Source organism: Natrix helvetica (assembly GCF_964273705.1).
Source record: "Natrix helvetica genome assembly, chromosome: 3".
NCBI classification, from domain to species: domain Eukaryota; kingdom Metazoa; phylum Chordata; class Lepidosauria; order Squamata; family Natricidae; genus Natrix; species Natrix helvetica.
The window spans coordinates 1,824,729-1,849,166 of record NC_138549.1 but is presented as its reverse complement, the minus strand read 5'-3'; the positions used below and the strand labels follow the sequence as shown (position 1 = coordinate 1,849,166).

Here is a 24,438-nt window from a genome sequence, read left to right as displayed (position 1 = left end):
TTTGATCTGCATTGTTTTACCAGCATTTTCTTTTTAGACAATCAGAAGGATACGCGGAAGGAGGCTCCCTTCTTCGTGTCTTCTCTGATTGTGCCCTTTCTTCCTTCAGGCTGCAGATAGAAGAATCCTCCAAGCCCGTAAGCTGGACCATGCAGCTGGACAAGGCCGTCACCACCAACTACAAACCCGTCTCTAATCATCAGTACAACGTGAGTTGCTTCTAACCTTTTTCCTCCTGCTCCCTCGACTGACGCTCAATGGAATAGAATAGAATATTGGAATGAAGAAAGAATAGAACGGAATAGACTAGAATAGAAATTAGATGATGGATAGAATGGAATGGAATGGAATAGAATAGAATAGAATAACGGAGTTAAAAGGGACCATGGAGGTCCTCTAGTCCAACCCCCTGCCTAGGCAGGAAATCCTATACTGTTTCAGACAAATAGTTGTCCAATCTCCTCTTAAAAACCTCCAGTGTTGGAGCCTTCACAGCTTCTAGAGGCAAGCTGTTCCACTGATGAATTGTTCTAAGTGTCAGGAAATTTCTACTTATTTTTTTTAAAAGACTACTGGTAAGTGTTCCTTTTTCAAACAGAGGGAAAGCCCCTCCCTTCTTACTTCCTTTCTTGGATTCTTTGCTCTGGAAAAACTGTCCATCCGCCATCGCTTCCATTGCCCAAATTCAAAGTTTGCCCTTAAGAGGAGAGCTGCAAATTGACTGCACACTCGACACATCTCATCCACAGTTACTACATTTGTTGTTGTCAAGCACCATTGGGGGGAGGGGGGTGTCTCCTCCTGTCTGTTTGACAGGCCCCGCTTCTCTGGGGATCCCCTGCTGTGTAGAATCAGAGGATTTAACCAAGTTGCCTGCTTGGTTACAATTCACCTGATGAAGCAGCTTCGGGTGCAACCCTAGGCCACGCATTGGAGACGATTCTTAGAACTGAGGAGAAATTTCCTGGCAGTGAGAACAATTAATCAGTGGAACAGAAGTTGCCTCCAGAAGTTGTGAATTCCGCAACACTGGAAGTCTTTAAGAAGATGTTGGATAGCTATTTGTCTGAAACGGTATAGGGTTTCCTACCTAGGCAGGGGGTTGGACTAGAAGACCTCCAAGGTCCCTTCCAACTCTACTATTGTATTGTATTGTATTGTATTGATTCGGAAAAATGGATCTGGGTTCTTTCTTTCTTTTTAATATTTTTATTAAACAGTTGTTTTTAAAGAAAGATTTTTTGCACTTTCCTTCTGTACATTTCCACCTCAGTATACCTCCATTGCAAATGTACTTCTCCCCCCTTATTTCAGTTTCTCATTGTCTGTATACATATGATGCTAATATATACATGCCTTAATTTACAATTCTTCATTTGTTTATACATGTTTGTTCATCTCTACCTACACATTGCTAATTTCTCTCCATTTAGTCTTTCCTTAAGCTTTACACCTGTTCTCTAGCCATGTGTACCACTCATTTCATACCACATAATATATGGCTATCTATCTATCTATCTATCTATCTATCTATCTATCTATCTATCTATCTATCATCTATCTATCATCTATCTATCTATCATCTATCTATCTATCCATCCATCCATCCATCCATCCATCCATCCATCCATCCATCCATCCACCCACCCACCCACCCACCCACCCACCTACCTACCTACCTACCTACCTACCTACCTATCTATCCATTTATCTATCTATGTATCTATCTATCTATCTATCTATCTATCTATCTATCTATCTATCTATCATCTATCTATCTATCATCTACCTACCTACCTACCTACCTACCTACCTACCTACCTATCTATCTGTATCTCTCTCTTGTTGCGGTTAAACAATGTTCCCGAACTAGCTTGAATATATGTATTTTCTTCTTCTTCTTCTGTTATTGTAATCGATAGATTGAGTATGACAAGAAGAAAAAAGAAGATGGAAAAAGAGCCCGTGCTGAAAAGCAGCAAGTGCTGGACATGCTGTTTTCTGCTTTTGAGAAACACCAGTATTACAACATCAAAGACTTGGTGGATATAACCAAACAGCCAGTGGTAAGTCAATGCTAAAAATAAAATAAAAAACATGAGCTGAAACCACAAATAGCTTTATTGGGTGCCATCCCGGAAAACATAAATGAAAAATATCACAGTTTATCAAAGTATAAGCCGACAGCTGCAAGAACAAATTATGTTCCGTATTGGAAAAGAGGAATCATAGATTTGCATAGAAGCCTAGGGCTGGAAGGGGCCTCAGAGGTCATCTAGTCCAACCCCCTGCCTAAGGCAGGAAACTACTCCATCCCGGGCCAAATGAAGGTCCAATCTTTTCTTGAAAACCTTCCGTGATGGAGGCACCCACAACGGATGGAGGCCGGCTGTTCCACTGATTGTTCTAGCCGTCCAGAATCGTCGTCTCAGTTCTACGTTGCTTCTCTCCTTCTTCAAGCTGAACAGATATTTTTAAAACGTTCAGTTTTCATTTGAAAAGAGATTCAACCTGGAAATAAGGAGGAATTTCCTGACAGTGAGAGCAATCAGCCCTTGGAACAGAAGTTGCCTTCGGAAGTTGTGGGAGCTTCATCACTGGAAGCTTTCAAGAAGAGACTGGGCTGCCATCTGTCAGAAATGGTGTAGGGGCTCCTGCTTGAGTGGGGGGTTGGACTAGATGACCTCCAAGGTCCTTTCCAACTCTGTTAATCTGTTGTTTTGTTAAGAAAAGTAACTTCAAACAAGAGTCACATTCTGTAAAGTCTCCTTGCAGTCCAGGGGACTCTCAAGAGCCTTCTCCAGCACCCTAACTCCAAAACATCTGTAGACGATCGTCCCCTGTGTCGTATTGTCGCCATGGGAAAGTTCATCACCACAACTTAACAGCTGACAAAGAGATCCGTAAAGGGGGTTCCTTCTACAATTCCCTCCCGTGGCATCGGCTTAGTTACACCGTGTATTTTGCATCCGTCCCCTGGCCGCTTCCACCTTGAAGGAGTAGCTGTTTAGGAATCCGTCGCTATCTATTGAAAGGTTTCTCCCGCAGCTGTGAGCCGTTGCTCTGGAGAAGTCAAAACCACAGACACTTATTTTAGTTCCAGACACGGAAAACGGCGTCTCCCGGTCTCCCCTGCGGCAACTTCTGCTCAAACTCCTTCGCCTCCTACAAATGGAGAAGCTACTAATTGCTTTGTTCCTCCATGACAGATGTTGGGTTTTGCTCCTCTCCATAGGAAGGCAAGAAAAGAGGAGAATATTGACGCAGAAGCCGGGAGTTGGTGTGGGAGGGATTTGACTGGATAGAGCCGATTTTAATGGATAAAGAAACAGAAAGTTAATTCCGAAGGATAGACAGAGACAACGGCTAAGAAAGGCTGCCACATCCCAAGTTCTCCCAATTTCCCACCCTTCTCTCTTTTGACTGACTCTTTGGAAGGAGACACGCCGTCCCTTGTGCTTTGAGAATGTTACACCTTGTGTAAGACACGTAGTAAGACACAAGGATTTGTGTTGACAAGGGGAGGAAAATTTGGTGAAGTGGATTTTGTCCCATTTTTTGTCCCTTTCTTGCCACATTTGTTAAGTGAATCCCTGACGTTGTAAAGTTAGTCACTTGGTCGTTAAGCAAACCCAGCTTTCCCCCTGGACTTCGCTGGTCAGAAAGCCGCACAAGGGAATTGTCTGACCCTGGGACTTGGTTGTTCCTCCATGAGTTTGTCTAGTCTGGCATTGCCATCCCATGTGAGACCATTCCTTCCTCTTTCCATGCTCTCCTGCCTTCTTCATCCGTGGCCTTTGAGATCATGGATGATGACTCCTCCCTTCTCCTCCTCCTCCTCCTCCTCCTTCTCTTTTTTCTTCCTCCCTTCTCCTCCTCCTCCTTCCTCCCTCCTCTTCCTCCTCTTTCTTCTTCTCTTTTTCCTTCCTCCCTTCTCCTCCTTCTCCTCTTTCTCCTTCCTCCCTTCTCCTCCTCCTCCTCTTTCTCCTTCCTCCCTCCTCCTCCTCTTTCTTCTCTTTTTCCTTCCTCCCTTCTCCTTCTCTTTCTTCTTCCTCCCTTCTCCTCCTCCTCTTTCTCCTTCTCTTTCCTTCCTCCCTTCTCCTCCTTCTCCTCCTCCTCCTTTCTTCCTGCTTCTTCTTCTCCCCCTTCTCCTTCTCTTTCACCTTCCTCCCTTCACCTTCTCTTTCCTCCCTTCTCCTTCCTCCCTCCTTCTCCCCTTCTCCTTCTTTCTCCTTCCTCCCTTCTCCTTCTTCTCCTTCCTTCTCCTCCTCTTCTTCTTTTAACCTTTCTTTCCTCCCTTCTCCTTCCCCTCTTTTTCCTTCCTCCTTCCTCCCTTCTCCTCCTCTTCCTCTTCCTCCTCATTTTCCCAAAAGTACAGGTGATCCTCTTTTTTTTTTCTAAATCAACCAAGTGTTGATTCATTAGTTGTGACAGGGACATAAATCTAAGCAAGTGATAAATACAGGTCTATTTATTAAGTATATGTTTTACTCAAAGCACACAGTGGCAGTTCCAACATCTTTAAATTGGAAGGTGCCTCCTCTGGAAAGTACATTTTCTTCTAAGTATATTTTTTTCCTGCCTCACCACTTGAAATGTCCTTTAATTAATCAGTTCCTCTTAATTACTGGTTTCATCCCATTGTTTCTGTTTTTCCTTTTCTTTGATACCAGCAAAACCCTGTTTGACTACAGAGGAAAATAGAAGTAGAGGAAGCCAGGCATTAGGGGGGAGGGAGGGAGGGAGGGAGGGAGGGAGGGAGAGAAAGACAGAGAAAGAAAAGAGACATACACACAGAGAGAAAGATACAGGGAAGGAAGGAGAGAGAAAGAAGGAGGAGAGAGAGAGAGAGAGAAAGGAGAAAGAGAGACATAGAAAGACACAGAAAGACCGAGAGGGGGGGAAAGGAGGGAGGGAGAGAGAGAAGGGGAGAGAAGAGAGAGAGAGAAAGAGAGAGAGAGAGAAGGACATAGGAGAATCAATAATTCCCAGCCCTGCTGAAATCAGAATGACAGAGTTGGAAGAGACCTTGGAGGCCTTCTGGCCCAGCCCTCCACTCAAGCAGGAGAGCCTGGGACATTCGGGCTGTCCAGTTTCTTCTTTAAGACCTTATTTGCCTTCTTTAAAAAATCTTTAACAATGATTTATGCGTATGGACCTTCCTGCATTATAGTGCTAGGGGGAGATAATAGACTCATAGAAACAGAGAGCTGGAAGGGGCTCGGAGGTCTTCTAGTCCTACCCCGTTATTCCATCACGGGCAAATGATTGGACAAATGTCCAGCATCTTCTTAAAAACCTCCAGCGATTGGAGCACCCATGACGTCTGGTGGCAAGCTGTTCCACTGACTAATTGTTCCCGTTGTCAGGGAAATTCTCCTTAATTCCAGGTTGCTTCTCTCCTTGCTTAGTTTCCCCCCATTCTTTCCATCCATTCTTGCTTTGGAGTCTAAGTTGACCCCCCCTCCTCCTCCTTGTGGCAGCCCCTCAAATACTGGAAGGCTGCTATCATGTCCTCCCCCCCCCCCCCCCCGTTCTTCTTTTTATCCAACTAGACGTACCTCGTTCTCTCAGCCGTTCATTTGTATACTTGGATCATCTCTCTTGCTCTTCCCTCTTGCTGGAGTCTCTGCGTCTGAGCAGCGTGTGCGCACACACAAACACACACAAACACACACACACACAAACACACACACACACACACACACACACACACACACACAGACACCAGGAGTGGGTTTCAGCCGGTACGCACCGGTTTGGGCGTACCGGTGGGTGAAATTTAGCCTACCTCCTTCCAGAGGCCCAGTGCCGGAACGCTCCCTCCCCTGGCTTCAGCGCTACTCTGGGCTCCTGAAAAGCCTCCCTCTGCCCGCTTCCTCCTCCTTCACAAGCAGCTTGAAAACGGAGCTCTTCTCCAAGAGAAGGAAGGAGGGGAACGTACGACCACAATTGAGCCCAGAATTTTGGTTGCTAAGCAAGAGCGTTGTTAAGTGAGTTTCACCACATTTTCCAAGTTGGCCACGCCCACCCGGTCACACGACCGCCAAGCCACGCCCATGAAACAGGCCACACCTACAGAATGGGTTCTAAAAGAATTTGAACCCCCCCCTCCCCTCCCCCTCCATGAACCGTGAAGCTGACACCACGGAGGAAACGGCCTCGCTTGGATTGTCTGCTGGAAGCCACCATTTTAATTTCACTTCCTCTGATTACGGAACAGCAGGAACTTGGCATCACCAAGACCTGTTTTCAGACGGTCCTCGACTTACGACCACAATTGAGTCCCAGATCTCTGTTGAGCGAGACTTTCATTCAGTGAGTTTTGTCTCGTTTTACGACCTCTTTCTTGCCTCAGCTGTCAAGTGAAATCACTGCAGTTGATAAGTGAGTCACCTGGCTGATACAGGAACCCAGCTTCCCGGATTCAATGGGAAACCTGATTCGCTTAACAACCGTGTTACCAACTTAACTTCGGCAGTGATTCGCTTAACCATGGTGGCAAGTAAGGTCCCAAAATTGGCTGAGCAAATGTCTCGCTTGGCAGCAGAAATTTGGGGCTCAATTGTGGTCATAAGCCGAGGACTACCAGCAGTGTGAAGTTTTGTTTTGAGTAGGATGGTCTCGCTATCCCCTACCCCAGTTTGGCCTTCTTCTAGTCAGAAGAAACCCTAAACAAACATTCAGAGCTTGGAAAAAGAACAAGGATGCCTAGACAGAGTTGGAAGGGATCTTGTAGGTCATCTAGTCCAACCCCCACCCAAACAGGAGACCCTACACCATTTCTGACAGATGACAGTCTAGTCTCTTCTTGAAAGCTTCCAGTGATGAAGCTCCAACAACTTCTGAAGGCAACTTCTGTTCCACGGGTTGATTGTTCTCACGGTCAGAAAATTTCTCCTTATTTCCAGGTTGAATCACTCCTTGTTTAGTTTCCATCCATTATTCCTTGTCTGGCCTTCAGGTGCTTTGGAGAACAGGTCATCCCCCTCCTGTCTGTGGCAGCCCCTCAAATATTGGAAGGCTGCTCTCATGTCTCCCCTAGTCCTTCTTTCTCTTAAGCTAGACATCCCCAGTTCCTGCCACCGTTCTTCATGTGTTTTATCCTCCAGTTCCCTAATCCTCTTTGTTGCTCTTCTCTGCACTCTTTCCAGAGTCTCCACATCCTTTTTATAGTGTAGTGACCAAAATTGGATGCAGGATTCCGGGTGTGGCCTTACTAAGGCTTCATAGAGTAATGTTACTACCTCCCTTGATCTTGATTGTCCGGTTTCTCCTTTGAGAAGATTCTTTTCTGTTCTTGCTCACCAAAATTTTTTATTTTGGACTCATGTGGTCAATTGCTGCCCCCTCGTGGGGGTTGTTGCGATACTGTGTGAGCAATATCTGGAGATTGCATCTACCGCCGCCGTTTGTCATTTAACTGCTTTGTTCAAATTGTTAAAGGGGACAAACTGCTTTAAATACTGAGCTGAGACACACAGAGCTCACACATCTTAAGTATTTGCTGCATTCAATCTGCAACTGTTCTGTAAACGGGCAGAGGAAGTGCTTACAATGAAGATCCAGCTGGCTTCTATGAAGCCAGATGTTATAGAGATTTATCATCATCATTTTAGCTCCATTGCAGGCAGGATGAAAGCCTCTGGCTTAATAGAAAGAATTATATTCTCATTATTTTTTAGAAAAATATAGCTAGTTCACGTTAAAAGTTGTGCTAACATATAATGAGTTTATTTCATTTTTTAAAAAATTAAGAGATATCTCAATTTTAAATTGAAAAGAGATTCATCCTTTAGGTAGAAATAAGGACTTTTTTTGATAGTGAGAACAATCAACAAATTGCATTCAAAAGTTGTTGAAGGCAACTTCAAAACTCTGTTATTCTGTAATTTCTATTGCAGTAAATACCAATATATAGAAAACAGAACAATAACAGTTGGAAGGGACCTTGGAGGTCTTCTAGTCCAACCCCAGGCAGGAACCCTTATATCATTCCAGACAAATGGCTGTCCAACATCTTCTTAAAGACTTCCAGTGTTGGGGCATTCACAACTTCTGGAGGCAAATTCTGTTCCACGGATTCATTGTTCTCACTGTCAGGAAGTTCCACCTTAGTTCTAAGTTGCTTCTCTCCTTGATTAGTTTCCACCCATTGCTTCTTCTCCTGCCCTCAGGTGCCTTGGAGAATAGTTCGACTCCCTCTTCTTTGGGGCAGTTCCTGAGATGTTGGAACACTGCTATTATGTCACAGATAGGTAGGTAGGTAGGTTGGAGCCACGGCTGATAGATATGGACCCTGTCATCTGGATTATGGGTGATTTGGGTGAAGTTTATATCCTGTTGATAATTAATAACAAAGTGTGAGGTTGATAGTGAAGTATTGTTGGAAGAAATGTCCTTCTGGGTTCGGCTCCAAGTGGGGAAAAAGACACTGGAGACATGGAGGCTGCTTGGAAAGATGGTTTTAATGGTGGACAGGACCACGTGGCTTGAGCCCTGAACAGAAAAGTGATCACATGCTTCAATGTTGATGGAGAAGAGAAGAGAAGGGAAGAGAAGGGCTGAAGAAGGGCTTGCAGGGATTTTTATAATCTGTTCTGCCCCACCTATCTGTTTCCTGTTCCTGTGTAAGAAATGTATTCTGATTGGTTGCCAGACTCACATGGGCCCATGCAGGGGCAACCCTCTAGGCTGTTTTGAATTCAGGTTTGATTGAGTTCAGATGCCATGTGGTCAGTTGAGTAAAGGCTTATATTATCCTGCCTTCATTCCCATCCCCCTGGAGCTGAAGGGGAGAACTCTTTATTATGTAAAGTGGACTAGCTTGGCCTTCTTAATGGCCCATTGACAAAGTGGGGATGGGCAGGAAGCTGCAGGAATTTACTCTGTGTTTAAAATGTGTTTCTCCCTTTTTCACATCCAGGAAAATATAATATTCTGCCTTTTCAATATTTCCTAGGATATTTCATTTTTCTGGGAGAGGGCTAGGTGATAACTTCCTACAGCAGCGGTTCTCAAATAGTGGGGTGCGCCCCCCAGGGGGGGCGCGAGGCTCCATAAAGGGGGGCGCGAAGGCTCCCTTTCCATCTTGGTGCAAACGAGGGGGCCGCGGCCGCCGGTGCCCAAAGAGGTCTTTGTGGCCTCGCTCGCGTCTCCTCTGAGCTAACTGGCAGCGAAGGCGGCAACAGCGGCGGCGAAGGCGGCAACTGCGGTGGCGAAGGCGGTGGACTGGAGTTTCCCGCCAAGGTTGCCTGTCCGACCAGCCCCCGCTGGCTCCTGGCTGAGGGAGGAGCTGCCACTCCGCCTTCTCCGAGCGGGATCCGCGCCCTGCAACTGGCCGCGGCGGGCGAGGGGAAGCGGGAGCAAAAGCTTTTGCTATCAAGTCTTTTGAAAATCTTTGGTGGGTGTTATCCTTGCTTAGTTTATTTATTGAAGCCTTCTAGTGGGATACCGTGTCTGTGAGAATGTCTCCCTGTTGAGTTTCCTTTCAAATTTAAGTGCAATATGTTTTATTACCCTATTGCTATTATTTGTCTCCTGACTCTTGGAGTATGTGGCAGAATGAATGTAAGTCAGTCACTCTTGTTCCTTATTCTTTGGCCACAGTGGTGTGTACCTTATAGAGACTGAAAAACATCTGTATGTTTCTGTGCTGTGTCATAAAAGGAGGTGTGGAGACACAGCAGCATGTCTGGATTTGCATTCATATCCATGTGACTCTTTGGGTCCAGAATGATGCAATCTCCTCCAATGGATCTTTTGACCAAGTGCCTGGTTTAATACTCAGGCCTATCTCTGCAGTTTAAAATATTTTTCTCCTTTTGTTTTTTTACTCTGTCGTGTCTATTTAGGATAAATAAAGAGACAATACAAGTTAAAAAAATAAATAAAGTTCATAACATGTCCTATTTATAGGAAACATTTGGACTGTATTTTTGTTTGATCCTGTTGATAGGACCCTACAATTAACGTCTCTTATACGTTAATAAGGATACAGTGTTATGCAGAGGTGTACTTATAACAATTTTATAGACAAATGATACTATTTACAGTCGCGCGGGGGGCGCGAAATGTTTTCTTCTTCCTAGGGGGGGCATGACAGAAAATAATTGAGAACCACTGTCCTACAGTATGATGAGCTGCTGAGCTCACCAGCTTCAATACCGGTATAGAAAACCACTTTTCTCAACTTCCTTTCTTCCTCCCCCCCCCCCCCCCCCCCCGCACTTTAATTCAGAGGACAAAGGAGAAAAATGAATTAACCTGCACCTTCAACTTGGTGTAAATGTACGTCTTTGAAGGGAGATGGTCTTTGGTCTGGAATAGGGGACTGGTTGAATTCAACATAATGCACATCCCGAGTTCATGTCTTGTTTAATCAATCTCTCTTGCTTTCTTTCAGATCTATTTAAAGGAAATTTTGAGAGAAATTGGCATCTACAATTTTAAGGGGCCGCACAAAAGTACTTGGGAACTGAAGCCGGAATACAGGCATTATCAAAACGAAGATAAAAGCGATTAGCAGTCAGGACTCCGCCTCTACTTTGAAAGCAGGGGGGGGGAAACCCTTCACCATTAAAAGAGTAAGCTTTTCTAATCAACCCTGTCTTCATGGCTTTTAAAAGGTTTTTTCTGGAATGCTACCTAATTTTTTTGTGGTATGTTTATTGCATACAAAATTATTTATAGAATAAACTTGTATTTGGGTTTTTAACATATGGCCTTTTCTTGTAACTTCTTGCATTTTATAAAAAATATAATCATGTTGATAAATTGAGTAGAAGTTTTATTTCATCCCGGGCTGAATTTAATCCTATTACAACCAGCCCATATATTGAACAATAGAGAAATCGGATAATACTTTAAAGACGAATGAATACATTTATTCTACAAATTGTTTGCCTTTAGGGTTATACTTGTGTTTTTGTTGCAAATGACACAGCCACACCTTTGAAAACTATTTTCCAAGAGCATACCATGGGATGGGGAATAGCCTTTCTGATGCAGATGGGTCTGCCTGAAGGAGGTATCTCTTTGTTATGTAGAATAGACTGACCCAAGGCCTTTTAATGGCCCATTGACAAAGGTGGGGCGGAATGAGTTTCTGCCTGCCTTTGGGGGAAAATATTCTGCCCTTTTAATATTTCCTAAAATATCTCATTTTCTAGGAGAGAAGTGGGTGCTAATTTCCTGCAGTCTCAAGTAGGAACTTCTCAACCCTGGCCTGGCTAAAGGACATAGATGTAGGAAGATTTCTCCACAGTCTTCCCTTTCGGCTTGAGACAGAAAGAGTTTGAGAAGAAAGGTAGAAAGCTGAGATCCAAAGCCGGCTAAACAAAAGAGAGAGAAAAAAGCTCTTTTCCAGATCCTTGATTAAATCAGCAAGAAGCTAGATTAAAAACTCCAGGGCAGCAAGCAGAAAGCGGCCGACTTCACAAATCCTTACAAAACAGGAAGAAAGTATAGCTGGAAAACACACAAGATCATCCTTTTATCGGAGCAGATGTATTATCTCTCACACAGCAATCTTAATTGTTGCCAGATAGGCTCATCAGGCATTGTGTGTTTGTTGTGTTACTGGGAAGCCTTTTCCCCCCATTAGAACAAAGAGGTGGTGTGCAGTTTGCCTAGTTTTTTCCTGTGTATTTATCATTCGAGAGCTTCCACAAGCAGCTGTCATTTAAACAACTCTATTTTTTTATTATGTTTTGCACGGAGCGTTCAAATTTGTAGGTAATTTTTAAGCCAACTGATTTTTAAAAAAGTTTGATTCTGTGACTTAAGAAAATTTTGCGTGTCCCGTTAAAAGAGGGATATTTGCCTAGCCACAGACCTCAGGAGCCCCAAGTTGGTACAGTGAAATTGGTTTCGCCTTTTGCTTGTCAGAAAAAGGGGTGCAAGCTGTGGGATGCCACCCCTCTTGGATATGCTGGTCTTAAGGCAAAGGATGTAAGACAAAAGGAGATGAGGATTACCATGAAACCAGACTGAGTCCCTGGAAGACCCTGGAGGCCTGCAGCCTTACAGATAAGAGAGATTTCTTGATAGCAGTCTTTCTATGGAACACTTGGAAGGAGGCTGTTGAAATCAAATCTCCTATTATGAGTAAATCTGCATCACACAGCAACACTTAAGCACAAAACCCAGTGCCTTTGTCTCCAACTTGAGATCTAATAAAACCAAGGTTAACATTGACATCTGTAGGTTTGAGATGTAGATAAACTGGCTGGGTGACATGGGACTTACAATGGGGCAAGCTACAAATAATGGATCAGAATTGCACCTACCTCTTTAGTGTAACTGTATTGATTGGAGGATCAGCAAAGGGAGTTATGACCCAGAAGTCTCTGTCTCTTCTATTGGTGGTAGGATTGTAGTAAGGCTACCTCTTCTCTTGGCGACAGGGTTATAGTAACACTTTCTTCTATTGGTGGTAGGGTTGTAAGTAACGCTATCTTTTCTATTGGCAGGGTTGTCTCTTCTATAGGTGGCAGGGTTGTAGTAACACTCTCTTTTATTGGTGATAGGGTTGTAGTAATGCTACCTCTTCTATTGGTGGTAGGGTTATAATTCTCTATTGGTGGTAGGGTTGTAGTAACTCTCTCTTTTATTGGTGATAGGGTTGTAGTAATGCTACCTCTTCTATTGGTGGTAGGGTTATAATTCTCTATTGGTGGTAGGGTTGTAGTAACTCTCTCTTTTATTGGTGATAGGGTTGTAGTAACGCTACCTCTTCTATTGGTAGTAGGGTTGTAGTAACACCATCTCTCATTGGTGATAGGAGTGTAACGCGACTCCTATTGGTGGTAGGATTGTAGTAATTATCTCTATTGGTAGGATTGTAGTAACTCTCTTCTATTGCTGGTAGGGTAGTAGTAATGCTATTGTCAATAGCACCTGAAATTTTGTTCTCAGCAGCAGGAATAAGCTGGGCTAAAGACGCTGCTTCTAATGATGTAAATTTTGGGAGTGATTTCTTAATGAAGTATGGAATATCCCTTTACATCCTATCTGGAGGAATTGTTTTCGGTTCTAGTGACTGAAGGATGTGGAATAGGAGCTTCTGCCCATTTAACTTCCCCTCCCCCTTCTGTTCTCAACTCTGCCTTTCAGGGCCAATTCAAACCTGCCCCAAATTCCCCAGTTGGCTTTCAAACACTGATCTTTGCTGCCCGATAAGCCTCTGGGGTCTTTTTGATTTTGTGACATCACATCGTTTAAATTGTGGTAAACCATTTCAGTATTTTTTTTTTAAATAGAAAGAAGTACCTGTGTGTAATTAAAGAGAAACCTTCTCACAAGGAGTATTTCAAAACTAACATCGGTTAAGTTTATCCGGAATATTGCGTGTGGGATTGGATAGAAATTTTCAGAAAATGGGATTTCAAGCTGCATTTGTGAAAATCTAGATTTGGGGGGAAAGCATTTCTCTTTGCAAAGAAAAGTGTGTCAGGTTTGTGTGTTTGTGACTCTCTAATACTTGATGCCCTATACTAGTCTACACCATTACTGCATTAAACACAGAAATTATCTATACTGCAGAAATGTTTTTGAATCATGCTCCCCCAGACATGCAGAAGAGTTGTGTGTGAATACACACACACACAGAATATATCACAGAAGTGAGTTCACCTCCTCACATTTTGTAAATATTTTAAGTATATCTTGCCAGCAGTTTAGACCAGGGGTGTCCAAACTTGGGAACTTTAAGACTTGTGGACTTCAACTCCCAGTATTCCCCAGCCATACTGGGAGTTGAAGTCCACAAGTCTTAAAGTTCCCAAGTTTGGACACCCCTGGTTTAGACATTAACAGCTGTGTGTTGCATTATTTTGAGGGGACAGCACATTTACACTGTTATACAAGCTGCATGCTCACTATTTTACATTGTAGCCAAGTGTCATTTCTTCAGTGTTGTCACATGAAAAGATATACTTAAAATATTTACAAAATGTGAGTTATATATTTACAAAATATATTGTTGGAAGAAATGTCCTTCTGGTTTCAGCTGGGTGCTAACTTCCTACAATATAATTTCCATAAAAGCGTTTTATAAAATGTGGCAGACTGAAATTGCAAGAGCTTCCAACTTTTCATCCAAAGCAAAAGACATTCTCCATGAAACACGTCAGGACTGAATATTACAATTTACAGGTTACACAACTAAGATTACATGCCTTTCCTGCCTGAGCAGAGGGTTGGACTAGAAGACCTCCAAGGTCCCTTCCAACTCTTGTTATTCTAACGTTTTGCATTTGGTCCTGCCTGCAAGGCCTGCTAAAACAACCCCCCCTTTTATACTATATTAACCTGAATACTCTTAGGCTGGCTCTTCTATGGGAACAGACTCCTTTAAAAAAAATTCGTTTGCTGCTTAAGGCCTAGGTACTTGGGAACTGAGAATCTTCATAGACATAAAATACTTTTTATCCAGCTGTCCCAAAGGTGCTTTTTTTTTTCAAAAGGCAACTGTACTTCCTTGGGTTTTCTTTGAAGACGTTTCACTTCTCATCCAAGAAGCTTCTTCAGTTCTGACTGGATGATGGTGGGAAATGGAAGGATTTATATTCCTTGCAGACAGCTGGCCATTTGCATCCTTTTAGTTATTGAGGCCACTTGGAGGTTGCTTCCCTCAAAAAGGATGCTGTCTGCAAGGAATATAAGTCCTTCCATTCTCCACCATCCAAGTCAGAGGTGAAGAAGCTTCTTGGATGAGAAGTGAAATGTCTTCACAGAAAAACCAGAAAGTCCAATTGCCTCCTGAAAAAAAAAGCACCTTTGAGACAACCGGGACCTGGAGGACAGAGAATCTCCATGGACACTTTTATCCAGCTGTTTTTAAGTTTTGTCTTCTTGGAAACTTTCAAGAGTAAAACATGCCCAGCCTTGCACACTGGATAGTCCTGTTGCAGTGAAGAGTCACACAATCCTGGTGAGTCAGTGAAGAGTCACACAAGGTCTGGATCTTGATGGAAATAGCAAAAGGCTGTAACTTTGTTTTCCATCGATATATGACTTTTCCTGAACATTCGGACAGGTCTATTTGGGGGGGACCATGCTGTGACTCTTTCTCAACAGAAACCTTGGCTCTGAGTAAAGCACCCGTGGACCTCCTCAGAGCCCACAGCAGCTCCTCCAAGCCCCAACCTCATACACATTGGACAAACACCAAGATAGGAAGCCTGGCAGGGCGATGAATAGATCTTACACTGGCACTTTTCTTCTATTTATCCCAGCAGTCCTTAAATCGAGGCTTGCCTGAATACAGCTCCCTTGGGATTCAAAGACTGCCAACTGTTAAAATTGGAAAACGCTCATCCCATGCCTACAAAAGACCCCTTTTCTCAGTAATAAAGCTCTCCTCCTTAGTCAAGCACGGGGGTGTTGCAGAAAACGGATTGGAAAGAAGTCACAGAGGCTTCAGAAACAGCGACAGTCCCATTGCCTCTAAGCTAGGAAGGGAAACCTTTAAAGGAAGTGATTTTGAGGGCAGTGAAAATAGCACTGCCCAGCCAAAGCATACGTGCAAATCTTAAAAGTCACAGGAGCTTTAAAGGTTTTCCAGTAAGAGTTTCGAGAACACGCTACTGGCTAACTTTCACAGGATCTTTTTCAAAAAGGTTATGAAAGACCCAAGGAAAGAAAAGCTATCATGCACTCACTTCTAGGTGGAGGATATTTCCTCCAGTGACTATGGATCCTAATTACCAATCTATCTTCTAATATACCCATATAATATGGAATTGTTTGAAGAATCATTAAAAAACAAACAACCCCTGGCATCATGCCAAAAAGCAAGTTTTCTGGTGTTGGATTCTAAAGAAATCTTACTTTGGGGAGGATTGTGTGCCTGTTTACAACACACGATTGAAACACAGATGACCAGCTCTTCACAAGTGAAAATACCAGAACCACACAATATATCCAGACAACACTCTACTTTCCTCTCTTGTCTATTACAGATAGAAATTCCCCTTAGAAACAATGCCGAAAATACACTTTAATAGCTTGACTTGCATATTTAATAGATTTAAATAGGGATGCATCTATCTATCTAATCTATCATCAATCTATCCTCTATTGAATCGATTCTCTCATCTCTCTGTATCTATGTATTATCCATCCATCATCTAATCTTTCAATATATCTTTCCATCTATCTACTTACCTTACCTACCTCTTTCTATCTTTAATCTGTCCATCCACCTGCCAACGGTTAAATTTTATAGAAAAGCAAGGACATAACAAAAATAAAATTGATCAACTCAAACTGCCATTCCCTAAAATAAGGCACTTTCATTTACAAAATTATCCTGGATGCACAGAATCCACAGCAACTCAAATCAGGGCTCGGTCATCCTAAACCTATGCCTATTTTACCACGGGTGCAGAGATGAAACTCTCTCTCTCGTTAAGTCAGGTTGAGACTCTAGCTAGCTTGGTTTTTACCCAAGAGAGGTTTTGATGGAACAGAAACATTTTGAGGGTTTTGAGCATTTCCCCCCCGCTTACAAGTCCTTTGTGCAACTGAGCTTGCGAATGAGCATGCAAGACTTAAGTCCTGTTATGACAGCACATCGGGCTCCCTCCCCTACACATGATGCTGCCAAGCTCTTACGTTGACCTGGGTTTCCTAGTTTGTCACCTCAAGAATCTCCGTTGCAGGCGCCCCCTTTCCTTCCCGATGGAGAGCAAAGATTGGGCTCTCTCTTTTGAAGCAACAGAATCCTCCCCACTGTCTACTTCATATCTACAATCCAGAACACGTAAAATTATCAAGATTGTCCAGAACCCTGGTAGAAATAACTGAGTCTCATAAACAAAGTATAGTAATTCTCAACTAATGTGATATGGATCTGTACCCCCACTTCCCCAATCACAAGTAACTACTGGGGGGGGGGGGGAATAACACGACTCCAGTACTTGAAACTTTGCACAATTCGAACAGGACATCCACAGGGCTTACCACGTAAAGCCACCTTCCCCTTTGATCCGTTTTTACTCAAGGAGCTTGCTACTAAAACTACAACTAAGGGCTCCAGGCTGGAATTGATACACCACACAGCAAACTGAGTAGCCTGTGATTCAATTGGTATTATACTCATGTATTTAAATTACAGTTATTATTTCGCATTACAGCACGTAAGCAATGCCTCGCAAATGTGTCAGTTGTTTGCCCAATATTCTTGTTTCCGTGGCCAAGAATTTCTCTTCCCACTCTCTGCTCAAATCAGCATGATATGTTTTGTCGAAAAAAATGCCACCTCTCTCTCCTTCACAGGTGAAACACTCGAGATTAGCGTGCAAAGCCACACCACATCCAGGCCTCTCCTCTCGGGTTTGTCGTCCGAGTAGTTATTGTGAGTTGTTCAAAAGATGTCAAGTCCACTTCCAAAAGTCAAGCTGCCTTCTTTGTTAGACATTTTTTTCCCCCAAAAAAAGCACTTCAGGGGTGGCCAAATGAGCTTCCAGTTTCGAGGTCCCGGTATCTGGAGACACAACCGCTAAGGCCACACAACAGCTACGAGAAGCCCGCTCTCAACACATTAAACCAAGAGGCATTACCTATGCTGGGTTTAAATGAGTTTTTTTTTAATTTTAGACAGCCTACAAGACAAGTTTTTTTTTCTCTTTAAAAAAAAAATCCCAATGCCTCTCCACACTTTCAATTATAATTCAAGGGGGGGGGGGGTTTCAAAATAAATCAAATTAAAGCTCAAGATGATATCAATCAGTCCAGTTTTTTTCAGACATTGTTGAGTCATGATGTTTTTGTTGATGAATAAAGAGCAGCAGCCAATTATGATGATGACAAATGATTTCGGAATGATTTGATGTCTTGTTACTGTTGAGAAAGAAAGGAAAGTTAGCAGCCTGCGTCTGTTAGCGGGTCGTTTTTCGGACCCAACATCAGCATTTCATTCCCCTTCACACACACACACACACACCTTCTTAAAATGTTCTCCCTTATTCAATCTGAACTGCTACGGAATCAGGGCAGGCAGAAAGCGCAGGGAAAGTCACTGTTGCATCTGAATGCAAGCCAGAGAGGAAGGAGGATCACTCCCGGCCTATCAGGTGATGCTTAGCATTACGGAAGGAAATTCTCTCTCTCTCTCTCTCACACACACACACACACACACCCTTATTGTTGTTAGATAAGGAGGAAAATGGGATAAGCATCTTCTCAACCAGACACAACAGTGGAGGGTAAGGAGAAAAAAAAAGGCCAGCTGTAACAGCCTCAACAGCAATATTCAGAACAGATTGCTCCAACCTCCCCCTGTCGGGAGGGTCCAAATTTGGACCATCGCCCCCCTGAAGAGGGGGTGAAGTAAGGTGGGATTGCCTGGCAGGTAGAGGAGAGCTGCATCTCTCCTCCCTGACTGGGAAAGCCCCCTCGTCTGACAAGGAGGAGCAGCTGCCATCTGTGCTGGAGAGGAGAAAGTGAATGGAGTGTGAGCTGGGTGAGAAAATACTTCTTATTGGAAGTTGACCCCAGAAACCCAAGGAGGAAGCATCTTTAAAGCTATTTGTTGACGCTGCAATGGGCACACAGTAAAATACCAAAGAATTGAAGGAGGAAAAAAATCTGCTTTTTAAATAATACATAGGCAGTCTTCAACTTAATAAGAGTTCATTTAGCGACCAGACTTATGACACTGAAAAAAAGGGACTTATTTCCCACTGCTGCAGGATTCCCATGGTCCCCAGGTCAGATTGTCACCTGACTTAACAGCAGCAGTGGTTCACTTAAACGCAGCAAGAAAATGGGGCGGAAATTCATTTAACAACTGTCTCACACAGCAACCAAAATGGCAGGCTCAATTGTGATGGTATGCGGAGGACTCCCAGGATTACTAAAGATGATCAAATAGGGGAACTCCACCGTGTGAGAACCGATGGGTCAGAGTTTCTGTGAGGTTTGAAGTGAACCTTAGAAAGAAGAGTTATCCTCCCTCTTGTTCCTCCACTTGTTATGAACTTCAAAAGCTCTTGTGAGAACTGGGCTACTCTTCTGCTCACCGCTTTGACTCGGCTACATACAACTTCCATGCTGCTGTTTCTACAAAGCGGGGGAGGGTGTGTGTGTGTGTGTGTGTGTGTGTGTTCCTGCTGGCATTACTGGCAGTTTGGCACGCGAAAACGTTTAGCATCTAAAAAGGTGCACACATGCTCACTACCTTAGAAAAGAGGGGGGGGGAGTAAATTTTTGCAATGAAGATTGTTCTGTGCATGCAGAACCGAAAATCGAGATGGTGGCACCGACAGAAGAACCGGTTCGAGGGCATGGCAGGCTGAGTTACTACCTACTCGGCCGAGCCAGTAGGAACCCACCTCTACTACAAAGGCCTTGTCAATCCATACTTACACATTTCTCCATCTCTAATCCATCCTTAAAGAAAATCATATAGGGGGTCACGCCATCTTCGCGGAAGTCCAGTAGCCCCACCATGCCGTCTGGATTCATATTCTCGCCTACAAAAAACTAGAGGAAGGAATATCCCCCGTTAAAAGATACAAACTTGGCTGGGTCTACTTCTAAGCAAGGGGCTTTCCTAGACATCCCCCGATACAGGAATAAATCTCCAGGCAGGTTTAACGTTTGAGACACAGAATGGCCAGATTGGTGTGGTTCCCCCCAAATATTACGCTTTGTTGATCCTGAGAATTTAGAGAATCTTGTCTCTTCGGTCAGACTTGAAGTTGAAAAAGCTGCCCCCCCCCCCCCAATCATTTAAAAATAACATCCAGATATTTGACAAAATGTGTTTAGCAAATTAAGTTATCGCCGGGGTCACATCGCCTTGGTCTATTTTGGGAGGGGAAACAAAAGAAGCTTTTTGAACCCACCTGATAATTTTTGAAGTTTCCAAGAATGTGCTTTACTTGTTCAGCTGCCCCTGTCATAAAGGGCTTTACTCTCTCTGGCTTCGTTTCCTCCAGTCTGGCTTTGATTCTGGAGAAAGAAAACAATTCTTCAACACTCCCATAGCCTTTTTCTCCACCCCAAGGGTTACTTGGGCAGAAATTATACAAACAAATGCTACACAGAAGCAGCAGCTGTGGATTTGACAGTATGGGTTGTTTCACAATGGTGGCGAATACCTACTTAACAACCGTTTCAAAGTTAGATTGGTACTGAAAGAACCGGTCCTCACATTTACAACAGCTGCAGCATCCCTTATGGTCATGTGGTCAAAATTCAGGTACTATGGCAAAAGGTGCTGGAGAAGAAGACTCCTGCATTGAGTCCCTTGGACTGCAAGGTCATCCAACCGGTCAGTCCTAGAAATCCACCCTGACTGCTCTTTAGAAGGCCAGATCCTGAAGAGGAAACTCAAATCCTTTGGCCACCTGATAAGAAGGAAGAAGGACTCCCTGGAGAAGAGCCTCATGCTGGGGACGATGGAGGGCAAAAGAAGAAGAAGGGGATGGCAGAGAATGAGGTGGCTGGATGGAGTGAGCTTAAATGGACTCTGGAGGATGGCAGAGGACAGGAAGGCCTGGAGGAACGTTGTCCATGGGTCGCGATGAGTCAGACATGACTTCGCAACTAACAACGATGGCAACAGGAAATGTGTCTACAAAGATGCTGGGGTGGGGTCACATGATCCCATTTGCAAACATCCCAGGCAGCTTCTGATGATTCACTTCTAACTGCAGTGACTCACTTAACAACTTGGGGCAAAAGAAGACTGTAAAATTGTCCTGCAGTTCACTGTGGCCTTGCTTAGCAACAGGAACTCTGCTTTCCAATTATGGTCGTAATTTAAATCGTGATTTAAATTGACTTGATTTAAATAAAATAAAATCCACCCTGCCACAAAAGCTAGAATGGTATAGAATGACCTGCCTGGGCCCTGCTGGAGAATGTCAGCAAAAGGTGCCCCATAGCAATCACGTGTGATGGAACCAACGCACGTCTTACAACTGTGCTGTTTGGGCATCATGGAACATATGCCGTAATCTTGATGCCGCTGTACCTCAGCACAGACACAATGGCTGGAGACACCCCCTCTATCCTGCTCCCTAAATCATCAATGAGGAAGCCAGCAACCCAAATTCTTAGCAGGAGAGATGCTATTCCTGTTCTTTCCTCACTGCCTAACTACCTGAGTTGCAACTACAGGTAGTTTCTCAGCTTACAACTGTTCGAAGTTAAGAGTGGCACTGAAAAGAGTGACTTAGGATTGTTTTTCACACTTATGACCCTGTGGTCACATGATCAGAATTCAGATGCTTGGCAACTGGCATGTACTTATGACAGTTGCCATGTCCGGGGTCATGTGATCCCAGTTCAACAGGGGGAGCCAGACTCACTTAACCCAGTTACTAACAGTTGCAGTGATTCACTGAACTGTGGCAGGAAAGGTAATAAAACGGGGCTGAGCCTCACTTAGCAACTATGGTTGGGCTCAATTGTAGTCCTTAAGTCGAGAAATATGTGTACCTATCAAATCTCCAAACCAACCAGCACAAAGGTTTTTGGTCTGACCTGATCTACAAATTATAAACATCCCCACCCCATATAGCCACCATGTACAGCAGCTACGTCCATCCACAAAGAGAGACAGGTGGCTGCATTTTACAAACCTTTCAAAAGTCTGTAGAGATTTTCAGTCCTCCAGGTCAAGGTTGCCCCCAAAGGTGCTTTTTTCAGGAGGCAACTGGACTTTGTATTTTCTTTTGAAGAAGTTTTGCTTCTTACCCAAAAAGCTTCTTCAGCTCTGACTGAATAGTGGGGAATGGGAGGATTTATATTCCTGGCTGTTTGCATTCTTTTGGAGGGGGTCACTGAAGCACTTGGAGGTTTATCTGTCTCCTCAAATGACCAGCTGCCTGCAAGGAACATAAACCCTTCCATTCCCCTCTATACCTCACAGCTGAAGAAGCTTCATGGATGAGAAGCAAAACGTCTTCAAAGAAAAAAAACAAGGAAGTCCAGTTGCCTCCTGAAAAAAGCACCTTGGGGGGAAGCTTTTCAAAAGGGAGTTGCCACTCCTCACCTGACCTATAACGAGGCCCACTTACGACTTCATGTAGTCCTTGATGTACTTCTTGTAAGACTCCTTAGTGAAAGAGGTTTCCTGCAGGTGGTGATTCATGACGATGTCAACCCCGGTGATGACGGTGGCCTCTGTGCAGTCCCCTTCTGGGCCTTCGGCAGATGCGTTTCCCCCAATCAAGGCTTCGTCAATTTCACCCTCTTTCCTGCTGACCATCTGGGAGATGGAAATAACCAAGAAGCTCCCATCAGACAAGGGTGCTTTAAGGGTTGCAACAAGCTATTCATTAGAACCAATGCGCTTTTCTTCTTTCATTCAAACAAGGGTATCTTAAAGCCCGAAGCCACACGCTAAATAAATAAAGCCAGAAAACATATTCTGAATAATTCAAGTAACAAAGGGTGCTTATCCTCTCTGCTTCTTCAAGTTAAACCCAATAATTTGATTTTGTTGTTTTCAAAAGAACCTAACAAATCTTGTTCTATTATTTAAATGTATATTAGATGTTAATTACAGGTAGCCCTCCACTTACCAGACCATTCAAAGTTGCAATGGCACTGAAAAAAGTGACATGTGACCATTTTTCACCCCTGTAGCATTCACATTTTTATCCGTTGTAGCATCCCCATGCTCACATGATCAAAATTCAGATGCTTGGCAACTGACTCGTATTTATGACGGTTGCAGTGTCCTAGGATCATGTCATCCCGTTTTGCGACCAGTCAAGGGGAAGCCAGATTCACTTACCAGATTACTAATTTTACAACTGCAGTGATTCACTTTAATAAGGGTGGCAAGAAAGGAGGTAAGGTGGGTCAAATTGCACTTAGCTGATTTCTCACTTAGCAACATAAATTTTGGGCTCAATTGTGGTCGCATGTTGAGGATTAGCTGTACCCCATTCTAACCAGGCCATCTTCTTCAGTTCCCTGCCCAGCTCTCACCTACCTTCCCTTCCACTTCCAGGCAGAGGCCATTGGCAACTTCTGTGATTTTGTAGATATCCGAGAACATCTCATCTTCTGCAAGAGGAAGAAACAAGAAAGCTTTGCCCACCATGCTTGAAACCCAGGCCTCTGCTCTTCCCCTGTAAGGAGCCCCCAGGTTCCTACTACACGGGGCAGGGAGTCACCCTCCCACCTCCTGGCAGACTCAAGACCCAACAAGCCATCAGTCATTTTACTCCTGCAGCCTCAGAGCTTCCAGGAAAGTGTCCCTGAAAAAGGCTGAAGGCCTGCCAGTTGCAAATAACCCTCAAGCCAGCTGGGCCAGACCTCTTCCCATAGGTACCCTTGGCTGTAAGCCAAAGGGAGGCCACCCACCATCCCAGAGCACCAAGCTGGGAAGCCACACCCCACCCAAAGGCAGCCCTTCCCCACCTCCCACAGCCCAGGTGGCGAGAAACATAGAATGATAGGGCTGGAAGGGGCCTTAGAGGTCTTCTAGTCCAGCCCCCTGCTTAAACACCCTTCCAGACAAACGGTTGTCCAATTTCTTCTTTTAAAAAATCTCCAAATGTGGAGGGAAAAAAACCCTAATAATAAAATCAGCCTGCAATACCCCGCACGGCCAACAGGGGTGGCGAGACCTGCCTTGCAAAGTCTTTGTCGCCCTCTAGAGGCGGCCGGCGGCTTCGACCCGCCCGAGCAGCGGCGGCAGCAGCAGACTCATCTTCCCTCCCCACTCCCGGCTTCCCGCGCAAGCGCAGTGCGGCCGGCCGGCGCCTTGGCGACACACATGCGCAGACAATGGAGCGCCCAGTGGGGGGAGAGGGGGGGTCCGTCGACAATCGCGCTGGCATTTTTTCCCCCTTCCCTCCCAGGCGCTAGCGCCAGAGACGGGAGGAGCGCAAGCGCAGTGCGAGGGTGAGTCCGGCGCGCGCCCCGGGTTGGCATGCCAGGCCGCGCAGGCGCAGTCGGCGCCGCGGGGAACCCCCCCCCCACCCTCCTCCTTCCCCTTCCCCCACCCTCCCGTAAGATTCAGAGAGCGGGGAGCGGCGCGCGCGGGGGGGGGGGGGGCTTCGGCTCACGGCTGATGCAGTCGCGGTAGATGATCATGGCTGAGGCGGCGGGCAGGCAGGCGGCGTCAGGCCGGGTGGAAGAGCGCTAGTGGCGGCAGCCCCCGGCGCGAGCGAAGAACCAGGCGGAAAAAGGCCGAGGAGGCGCCTCCGCGGAGCTCATATAGCCAGCAGGGCACGTCCCTGCCATCCGTGCGTCGCCAATCGCCGCGCTCCTCATGACGTACGAAACTGTGACGTAGGCACGCACGCACGCCGGCCGCCCTCTTTCTCGTGGCTCCAGAAGCAAGAAGCAGACTCGCCCAAGCGCAGGGAGGGACGTGCAGTTTTCGGGTTCGCTTGTCAGGATTTGAGCCTAGGGAAGAGCAACACCCCCACCGCCCCCGAAAGGGAAACAAAGCCCATCCTC

At 44.8% G+C, this 24,438-nt stretch overlaps 2 protein-coding genes across 3 annotated transcripts in view; one reads left to right on the top strand and one right to left on the bottom strand.

Annotated features, from left to right (window-relative positions):
• GTF2F2 (general transcription factor IIF subunit 2) overlaps positions 1-10,717 on the top strand; it is a 61,227-nt gene extending 50,510 nt beyond the window's left edge. For both annotated transcript variants that reach the window (XM_081947941.1, XM_081947940.1), the window contains 3 exons: positions 110-209; positions 1,923-2,066; positions 10,406-10,717. In XM_081947941.1, the coding sequence (XP_081804067.1) occupies positions 110-209; positions 1,923-2,066; positions 10,406-10,525 (364 nt within the window). In that variant the 3' untranslated portion in view covers positions 10,526-10,717. The remainder of the gene's footprint in view (positions 1-109; positions 210-1,922; positions 2,067-10,405) is intronic.
• Positions 10,718-17,573: 6,856 nt separating this feature from the next.
• TPT1 (tumor protein, translationally-controlled 1) lies at positions 17,574-24,196 on the bottom strand. The gene is made up of 6 exons (XM_081947945.1): positions 24,042-24,196; positions 22,961-23,034; positions 22,038-22,228; positions 19,857-19,962; positions 19,375-19,491; positions 17,574-17,847 (listed from the first exon to the last, which is right to left on the bottom strand). The coding sequence occupies exons 1-6, from the start codon at positions 24,067-24,069 to the stop codon at positions 17,845-17,847; spliced, it is 519 nt and encodes a 172-aa protein (XP_081804071.1). The 5' UTR covers positions 24,070-24,196; the 3' UTR covers positions 17,574-17,844.
• Positions 24,197-24,438: the final 242 nt, after the last annotated feature.